Here is a 9,671-nt window from a genome sequence, read left to right on the forward strand (position 1 = left end):
AATACTTGTGATGCTGATAGAGACCAATACTGGTCCTTCTGATCTCTTTCTCGTCGTTTATTACCTTCTCTTGTGGACAATGCATTCCTCAGAGTGTATCCCTGCTTGTTTCCCAGTCCGCGAGATAAATGGCGACTTCTCTCTCGCAGGCACCGTCATACCTCGGGTTTAAATTCTGGACGGGCGACCCGGCTGCACCGAAGGCCCGGCAGGCGGACTCCGGCGGAGCGCTTCAGGGAGGAGAGTGTAGACCGCGAGAGGCGGAGGGCGCCCAGCCAGCGTGCCTCGGCCAATCAGTGTACACACCGCCTGACAACCGGCCAATCAGAGGACGTAAAGCTCTGGGGCCCGAGCGGATAATACTAGGAAGGGGAGCGCAGTTTGGAGACAGAAGCCAGTGGCGCTGCGCTGAGTGCAGCTGCGCTCGCCCGCTCGGTGAGCCGGTGATCTGAGCCAGGCGGGGGCGGCCCGACCTTTCCCGCCCAGCTTGGGTCGGAGGAAGCCGAAAGCGGCCTCAGCAAGGTGAGGCGCCCGAGGCTGCAGAAGACCGAGCAGAACTTTGCAGAGTTCGGAATGTGCTGGGCTAGGTTGCTGAGGACTTGACTGGCTTCCTCCCTCCTTCCCTCCACCTTCTCCCTCCCCTCCACCATCCAGTGGGTTCGTTCCGGGCCTCCAGCTATCAGCTCCCGATTTCGTATTTGAGGGTAGCGACCCCGATTTCTGTTTGCATGCATAGCCAGCAGCCCTAGCGCCAGATCCTAAAGCTGGATATCTTTTGACTGGGCTACCAGCCCGGGCCTCAAAGTTTTGGTGAGTGCTGTGATGCCGCTCGGGGTGTCAGGGAGGGCAAAGGGCGTGAATCATCCTTCACCTTTTCTGTTTGACTTGAATGCCTTGCCTTAAAGATGTAAACCAAGCCCTAAGTACAGAGAGCCCACACAGCTCAGCCCTGTGGCGCCCGAGTACTATTAAGGCTGGACGGGCATCTGTATTGTAGCTTTGTGCTCTTTTCCCCTATGGGACTCTAATGACAACAAAATTTTGGTTTTCAGTTGATTATTTTGGGGAGGGGGGTGAGAGGACCTCTTCAAGCCCAAGGAGGGGTCCTTGTGGTGGTGTAGGGTGATGAGAGGCATTTGGGAAGCATGGAGTGGTACTTCAGTGGGTCTGAAGGGCCACTTGTAATGAAAGGAAAACAGTTCTTCCACGGATAGTTTTATATGCATCATGGCCTTACTACTTGAGTATGGGGAAATCTGACAAGTGGCCTGGGCCGGCCTAGTTGGACACAGTATTTTGTGTGTGTGATAAGTGAGTTACCCAGGGACTTGTCCGGAAAGCCTGTGTAAAGCCAGAGAGGGCTACGGTTAAAGGTCAGGTACTCACAGAGCACTTAGAATTAATAAAATAAAACCTTTCTTGGGTTGTAGATCCCTGGGGGCCCTAGAGATACAAGAAAGGCACGTGTGGCCTGGAAGTGAGGGACATGTAATGAGAACAGGATAACTCAATGGGCCGGAGGCGGGCAGACCAGGAGCTTTGGGCCGGAGGCTCAGGGATGGTCCCTGACGGCGGCCGGTGGGTCTCTGGATTTCTTTGTGTTTCCCCAGAGTGAAGGCCGCCGAGCTCAGGCCCCAGCGAAGCTCCGAGCGCCATGGCCGAACCGCAGGCTGGCTTGGCGGCCGGGGACTGGGAGATCGATGTCGAGAGCCTGGAGCTAGAAGAGGACGGCTGCGGGGCGCAGCGGTCAACGGCCCCAGAGCCCAGCCCGCCGCCGGCCGACGGGGACGGCGAGGACGACGAGGATGACGACGAGGTGGACGAAGACCCGGAAGAAGAGGGCGACGGCGAGGAGGCAGGCGCGTCCCCCGGGATGCCCGGCCAGCCGGAGCAGCGGGGGGGACTGCAGCCGAGGCCGTCGCTCGCGCCTCAGGCCTCCCCCGCCGGCGCTGGTCCCCCAGAGCGCTGCACTCCTGCGGGCGGCGGCGCGGAGCCGCGCAAGCTGAGCCGCACGCCCAAGTGCGCGCGCTGCCGCAACCACGGCGTGGTGTCCTGCCTCAAGGGCCACAAGCGCTTCTGTCGCTGGCGCGACTGCCAGTGCGCCAACTGCCTGCTGGTGGTGGAGCGACAGCGCGTCATGGCCGCCCAGGTGGCGCTCCGGAGGCAGCAGGCCACCGAGGTGCGTACCCTCCCGGCCCGGGACGCGCCCCCCTGGGGCATCCCAGGCCACAGTGGAGGTGGGGGAGTTGGAGGGGAACCGGGCAGCTATCCACACCCCCGCGCCCAGGGCCTTGTGGCGCCTGTCTCTCACTAGGAAGGATGGTAAGAACGCTTTTCTGCATACACTGGCAAGCAGGGTCGGGAGGGAGAAAGTAGGCATTTCTGGGGAACTTGGGAAATGTTTTTTCTTAAAAAGCAGGTAGAGAGGCCTTAAAAGTGATTAGGCTCATTTGGAACATCGTGAGAAAATCGATTTGTTTTTATTTTTATTTTACATTTAAAAGTGTATTTTCGTGGTGTTGAGGGAGGGGTTAGGGGGAGAGTGGTTGGTCCACAGCACGGCGTGCAGCTCCAGACTCGTCACTGTTGTACTAGTGATGATGGAGAAAAAGAACCACGCAGCACGCATGCACTCGGTGCTTCCGCGGTCACTTGGACGTTTGAGATATCCAGAACACTCATTTTACAGATGAGACACAAAGTGTATGAGAAATTAGATGCCTGCAGCCCAAGGTCATCAATCCGAAGCTACCGTCCCTGCAGACTACCTAAGAGCAAGTGGAGGGTCTCTGCTGCTTCCCACCGGAGGACTCCAGCTGCGAGGAGAGCCAGGGTTGTCTTTCCGAGAGAGGCTCTTGAACCTCCGATGTTGTATTTGTTTCCATATGCTCCTGGACAGGGAGAGCTCAGCGAGCGAGGCTTCGCAGGGCCTCCTCCCAGACTCAGGACCAGGGAAGATTTTCAATTTTACTTTTTGGCGGAGAGGAGCTGGGGAGTGGATCGCCAGGCATACTGAAGGCCACAATCCCACTGGAACGCCTCTCGAGGGCCCAGGAGAGCGCACTGGACGCCATGGGCACCTGGTCCTGGGCTTGACCTCCTCACGAGTCCCGCATTGGTCATCGCCGGCCCTGCGTTCCCACGCGTTCTCTGTAGCATATGCTGGGTAGGGCGCGGGCGTGGGAGGCCTCAGAATCCCACCAGCTGGAGGTGACTGCGGAGGCGAGGGCGGACTTCGGTAAAGCGCAAATTCGGAGTTTGCAGCTGGACCCAGGAGACCCTTATCTCTTCATTACCCTGTCACTCCACCGTGCCCGCCCTGCCGCAGGGAGAAATCCGCCTGGCCTCACTGCTTAACAACAGGCCTTGGGCACCTTCTACCCGACAGGTGGGCTCCCAGGACCCAGCCTGGCTGCAACCATCTCTTGAGGTCGGGCGTCCCCCGAAAGGGATTTCACTTTTTCACTTCCCTCCGGGATGTCCCCTCACTTCTGGCCATAGGTTTGAAGTCTAGAGTGACTGTGCAGCATAGTCTAGAGTGACTGTGCTGGAGAAAGCAGGGGGCCCAGCTCACCAGTGGAGATTCCAGCTCTTTGCCCTAGGATTATAGGATGCTGATAGTAATTCGTTTGTAATTATTTTTCACACGGAATGGGAAAATTCAATACATTTAGAAGGGGGAGAGTTTCTAGAAGACTTACTGACATCCCGTCCTTCCCCTTCTCGCCCCCATTTTCTTTCAGGGCATTATTGATGATGTTTCTTGTGTTTACAGGACAAGAAGGGGCTTTCTGGGAAACAGAATAATTTCGAGCGCAAAACTGTGTACCAGAGGCAAGTCAGAGCCCCCAGTTTGCTGGCCAAAAGCATTTTAGAAGGTAAAGCAACAAAATTATCCTTCAGCCTTTTTAACCGAGTTGAATGACTCTCATCAATCAGGCACAAAGTGTATTTATTAATCAGTTAAAGTGCTATCTAAAGGGAAAGTACTTTTTATTAGAAAGGTTTTGTTTAGGCGTTCTCTGAGCCCATACACTAAAACTGAACCCATAGGGAGAAGATTAGCATGGCCCCGGAGCCAGAAAGTTTTCTTCTAGGAAGGAAACCGCCACCTGGGAAAATGAATCTCACATACCTGCTGAGATTTTTGTCACCACCAGTTTAAGAATTCCTATCATTTGGTTGTCTGCTCAGTGGTTAATGGGTTAATGTGGAGTGCATGTGAAATTTACTCCGTGTGAGGGATGTACAAAGATATACTGCCAAGTGACCCTGGAGCAGATGTCTTGGAAGGAAATAAATAACCTAAACAAAGCAAAACAAAACAACACAACCACCTCCACTTTTCTTAGTTGTGGGAGCTGAATAGATGAAGTCAAGTGAGGAGTTTAACATCTGCCCAACTGATAAAGACCTTTAGTCTGGGTGTTCAACCTCAGATTCAACTCCTTTTCATTGTACTTTTTTTTTTTTTTTATTACTTGGGTAATTCCTGTTATTCCAAACTTCATTTTACCATTTTTGACAATCAAGGTTATAGAGTCTGAAAAAGGTTTTGAATCCAGAAAGTGAAGTGGAGGTTGAATGAGAACTGCGAAATCTCTAACTTTCTCTCTCCATATTCTCACTTTCATGAAAGCCTAGGGATACGTTAATTTTTCTTAAAATATTACTGATTTTAAAAAGCATCTCTATTTGGGTATGGAATTTATTTATCGACCTTTTCAATAATATATTGACTATTTTTAACCGTTTTTCTTTAAATTTTAAAAAATTTAAATAAGGGAAAGTTAATGTTTGCTTTAATCACTGCCACTTCATGAAATTCAGGTTGAAAGTAAACAAAATTTTTTAAGTAGACATTTAGATTCTGTTTTTTTCTTGTGTAGCTTCTGAATTTTGTTGGTTCTGGACAGGTTTTGAAGTTTGTGTGTGTCCTATCATGTGTTGCATACTTCTGACCATAGAGTGGTTTCTTATGAATTAAAAATGAATTTGGTTACAAACTGGATAAACATATTTATAATAATAGGGCCACACTGATAAACTGAGATTGTGCCAAAGCAACTTGCGAAGTCTGAGGACTAAATGGAATAGTAAATTCAAATGAATAACTTCCTGGTAAAAACTTACAGTAGAAATGGAAACATTAATTTTCAAATTTTATTTTATTTGTAAATGAGTATGGTGGGTTTGTCACTATGTAAACACAAATATAACAATGGATCCTTCAAACAAATTTGGTAGAGGTGAGTGCTTGGGGGTGATGAAATACTTCAAGTATTTTATGCCCCCAGGAATTCTATTTATGTTACACTAATCTTTGTTTTTGAGTTTGTTCCTATTCCTGCGATGACTTAGCCTGTGTTCTAATGATAGCTTGTTCAACCGTTTTCGTATCCGGCCAAAATGATTAGAGCTTGGGAAAAATGTTTTAGAACAGTTATTTTCAATAGAGCAGGGAATACTCCCCGCCGTTTTTGGGTTTTGTTTTATTTTGTTTTTTTTTTTTTTTTTTGTACTGTTAGTCAGGGGAAGGGGCCTGGTTAAATTGTTCACTGTAGAGTGTGTTTGACTAGTTAACAGTTCTTTTCAATTTTCTATGCTTCTCTATTTTCTTAAGCCTTGTTTTTCTTTTTCTACTCACGAATCTCCTTTAACTTTCTTTCTTTCTTTCTCTTTTTTCCTAGTTCTCCTTGGATTATTCTACAGCTATTACAGTGTGTACATAATGAACCATCTTTAGAAAATAAAAGTGACATCAGCTCTAGGTATAGATATATTTTTTAATAATGAAAAAGGATGACATGGATAATAATAAAACATTGATTGATACAAGATGAATAGCCTTGTCTCTTAATGCATAGGGGCCCTGGGAAGAATATTAAAATTTTTAATCAATAAAGTATGCCTGTTGAAGCAAGCAAGCAAACAAATCCATAACAACAACAACAGCAACAACAACAAGTTGCAATATGGATATCTTTCACCCTCCCAGGAAACTATTTTAAACCTAACCTGTACTTTTGCATCTGTATAAAAATATTAGTGAGATAGAACTGAAGATAACTATTCTGCTGATTTGTAGTGTTGCTGTTACCTTCTTGGTGTCCAGATTTTTCTTCAAGATGTTAATCTCTTTCATGTGCAATCTTTGCTTCTTTTAGGCTATCGCCCCATTCCAGCGGAGACTTATGTAGGAGGGACCTTCCCTCTACCTCCCCCAGTTAGTGACAGGATGAGGAAAAGAAGAGCCTTTGCTGATAAAGAGTTGGAGAACATTATGCTGGAGAGAGAATATAAAGAAAGGGAGATGTTGGAAACTTCTCAAGCTGCTGCTCTGTTTCTGCCCAACCGCATAGTGCCTGGAACTGACTATAGCTCCTACAAAAGTGCCTACAGCCCCAGCCCAGTGGAACCACCGAGCAAGGACTTCTGTAATTTCTTGCCCACCTGCCTTGATTTAACCATGCAGTATTCAGGGTCTGGGAATATGGAACTAATTTCTTCTAATGTCAGCGTGGCCACGGCTTATAGACAGTATCCCTTGTCCTCGAGATTTTTAGTTTGGCCCAAGTGTGGCCCCATTAGCGACACCCTCCTCTACCAGCAATGCCTGCTAAATGCCACCACCTCAGTTCAAGCCCTGAAGCCTGGGGCCAGCTGGGACTTGAAGGGAGCACGAGTCCAGGATGGGCTCAGTGCAGAGCATGACATGATGCCATCGAAATTGGAAGGTTCCCTGGTGCTGCCTCACACTCCTGAGATCCAGACCATGAGAAGTGACCTTCAGGGTCATCAGGCTGTCCCAGAGAGGTCGGCATTCTCCCCACCCCAACGGAATTTCTCTCCTGTTGTTGACATGGACTCCCTGGCAGCTCAAGGGCATGTCTTAACGAAGATCAGCAAAGAAAACACCAGGCACCCTCTGCCACTTAGACATAATCCATTCCACTCATTATTCCAGCAAACGCTTAATGACAAATCGGGTCCTGAGTTGAAAACACCATTTGTCAAAGAGGCCTTTGAAGAGACCCCTAAGAAACACAGAGAGTGTTTAGTTAAGGAGAACCAGAAGTACACATTTACAATAGACAGATGCGCAAAAGACCTTTTTGTAGCCAAACAAGTTGGAACAAAACTCTCGGTGAATGAACCACTGTCATTTTCTGTTGAGTCTATTCTTAAGAGGCCTTCATCTGCCATCACTCGTGTCTCTCAGTGAAAGGCTGCTTAAACAGAAAGCTGGATTTTCTGCAGTCTTAGGGTGTTCTTGCCACTTGCTACTTTTTTTTTCAGGTTGTGTGAAGAAATTTCTAATGTAAAGATGATGATTTTGAAAAGTTTTATATATTCATAATATGCATGTACTTTTTCTTATCACATATATTTAAACTTACAGATGGAAATTGCCCAATGCACAGATTGTTAAGTACCATGCTTTACACAGCATTTCAAAAAGCAATAAAATTGACACCGTCTTCTAAAAGACCCAGTATTTGCTGAAGCAAATAGCTGTCTCTGTCTAGATGAAGAAGCTATTTTTCTATGATTCTGTATATTTTGAAGTACTCTTAATGTCATTGGGGGCCACAGGAAAACCTTTATAATACTTTAGTTTTGCATTTTGGGGGGCACATAAATTTAATTATTCAAGACTGTTTGAGGCAAAAATAACTTTTTAAGGAGCACATAGGGCCATTTGCATGTTTACAGTATCTTCATTTCACGTGATTGGACAAAGCTGAATTAATTTGAAGGGAAATCAAGTGTAATGTCTCTTTTACATGATGACTTGAGTTCTTGGAATAGATTTCTTCTGACTCCCTGGGTCCCAGTTTCTTTCCCTAGTAAGGATGTTTATGTGGGGCCCCAAGCTTCCTTTCTAGAAACATTTCTAGTTTCTTTGAACAGTCTATGATTTTAGGTTGCTAGGAGCCACAAATCAGGTTTCCTTGTATGATGTGGTCAGTACTTCCCATGATGGGGCCCAAACCTCCTCGCAGCTCTTGAGTGGTGAGTCCACTGTTTCTGAACCACTGGTGACAGCAGGCATTTGGATGCAGGCCCAGTCACAACTCTCATCATGTCCCCAAGTATCAGCCTTATGCCTCCCACATTTGCACCCCTGTCAAAAGCCTTCAGTGTAGCTCTCTTCTGACACAAAACATTTACTGTTCAAATTGCTTCAGCTGACAGTTGCTAAAGCTTGCAGATATTTATCACAGCATGAGGGTGGCTTCTTAATTCTTATACCTTTTCTTCCCCCACACCCCCCCTTTATTTGAGACAAGGTCTCACTCTGTTGGCCAGGCTGGAGTGCAGTGGTGTGATCGTGGCTCACTCTACCTCCTGGGCTCAAGTGCATGCCTGTAGTCCCAGCTACTCAAGGGGTCCCACCTCCCAGGCTCCACCTCAGCCTCTTGAGTAGCTTGGACTACAGGCATGCACCACCATGCCTGGCCAATTTTTAAATTTATTACTATTTTTGGAATATGTGGAGAGGTAAGTTTTTAAAATTTTTGGTGGAAACAGGGTCTCCCTATGCTTCCCAGGCTTGTCTTGAACACCTGGGCTCAAATGAGCCTCACGCCTTGGCCTTCCAAAGTGCTGGGATTACAAGCATGAGCCACCTTACCTGTCCTTTCTCCCATTTTTAAGTTCTTGTTAATCTCTTGTTCTGCTCAGTAAAATGTTAGCTGTTGTTCCATATAATTGATAAAATAAGAGTAAGACCTTTATGAGAGTACTATGTTAATCTCTTAAGACCTCACCTGTAGACCCCAAGTTAAGTTTTAAGATATCATAGTCATTCTAATACAAAAAAAATCAAGAGTCACGTATCTTGCTTTTAATACTGCCACAGAGGGAGGTTTTACTTCAAACTCTGCTGCTGTCTTCTGGGTAACAAGAACATGAGGTGGGTATGTGGAAGGTGCCAAGTGATTCAGCAGTGTAAAGAGCTTCTTTTTGGCTCATGAAAACACTTTGTATTACTTAAAAATGCTTTTGCTACTAATGAGCTCATATAAACCTCCAGGGATTCTCTGAATCGTTGCTTAAAATTAGCATCAATTTCAAAAAACAACAAGCCAAACCTTGGATTGACTTTCAGTTTGTACTTGTAAAATAATACTTGGTTTTATTGAGTCAAATTTAGTTATTTTTACTATTGCAAAAGTCAGAGCAAATGGACATTTGCCAGAGGCAAAGGATATGAAAGCGGCAGAGATTCCAATAACTTTTAAAGATTATCATTAAGTGGAAAAAATGTTTTCCAGCCAAGTATGCCCTGATGTCAGAGACAGAATCTAACTCCAGTTTTCCCTCCCAGTCATCTCTACTTTGTCTATAATCACTAGTTTTTGTCTTTATATTGGAAATTTATTTTTTTTGTTTCAAGTGTTAAATGTATCCTTAGCATTGAATTAAACTGCTTCAAAGGTGATGAGGGGGAACATATTAGAATAAAAGCACATAAAAAATCTCAGTGAGAGGCCTTCTTAATCTAAACATGAATTTTATCTCTTACTTGCTACACTTTTGTGTTTTGAATACGTATATTTGTTAAGTTGTTTCTCTTTTGTATTCAGTGAACACATGGGGACTTCTTTCCGGTCCTCTCTGTGTCATTTTAATCCCATTAAGTGAATCCAGTTGGCTGTGGGTAT

The 9,671-nt window shown here is 46.1% G+C and overlaps 1 protein-coding gene across 4 annotated transcripts; it reads left to right on the forward strand.

Moving 5' to 3' along the window:
• Positions 1-393: 393 nt before the first annotated feature.
• Positions 394-7,495, forward strand: DMRT2 (doublesex and mab-3 related transcription factor 2). Of its 4 annotated transcripts, XM_010364416.1 has the most exons (6): positions 394-522; positions 655-810; positions 1,611-2,179; positions 3,776-3,878; positions 5,691-5,771; positions 6,168-7,495. In XM_010364416.1, exons 3-5 carry the CDS (start codon positions 1,655-1,657, stop codon positions 5,744-5,746), a joined length of 684 nt encoding a protein of 227 aa, XP_010362718.1. In that variant the 5' UTR covers positions 394-522; positions 655-810; positions 1,611-1,654; the 3' UTR covers positions 5,747-5,771; positions 6,168-7,495. The 4 variants fall into 4 exon arrangements, with proteins under 4 accessions (XP_010362718.1, XP_010362716.1, XP_010362715.1 ...); XM_010364414.1 differs by lacking the exon at positions 5,691-5,771 and having other exon boundaries at positions 395-522; XM_010364413.1 differs by lacking the exon at positions 5,691-5,771 and having other exon boundaries at positions 395-810.
• The last annotated feature ends 2,176 nt before the right edge of the window (positions 7,496-9,671 follow it).

This window comes from Rhinopithecus roxellana, chromosome 16 (assembly GCF_007565055.1).
Source record: "Rhinopithecus roxellana isolate Shanxi Qingling chromosome 16, ASM756505v1, whole genome shotgun sequence".
In the NCBI taxonomy this organism is placed as follows: domain Eukaryota; kingdom Metazoa; phylum Chordata; class Mammalia; order Primates; family Cercopithecidae; genus Rhinopithecus; species Rhinopithecus roxellana.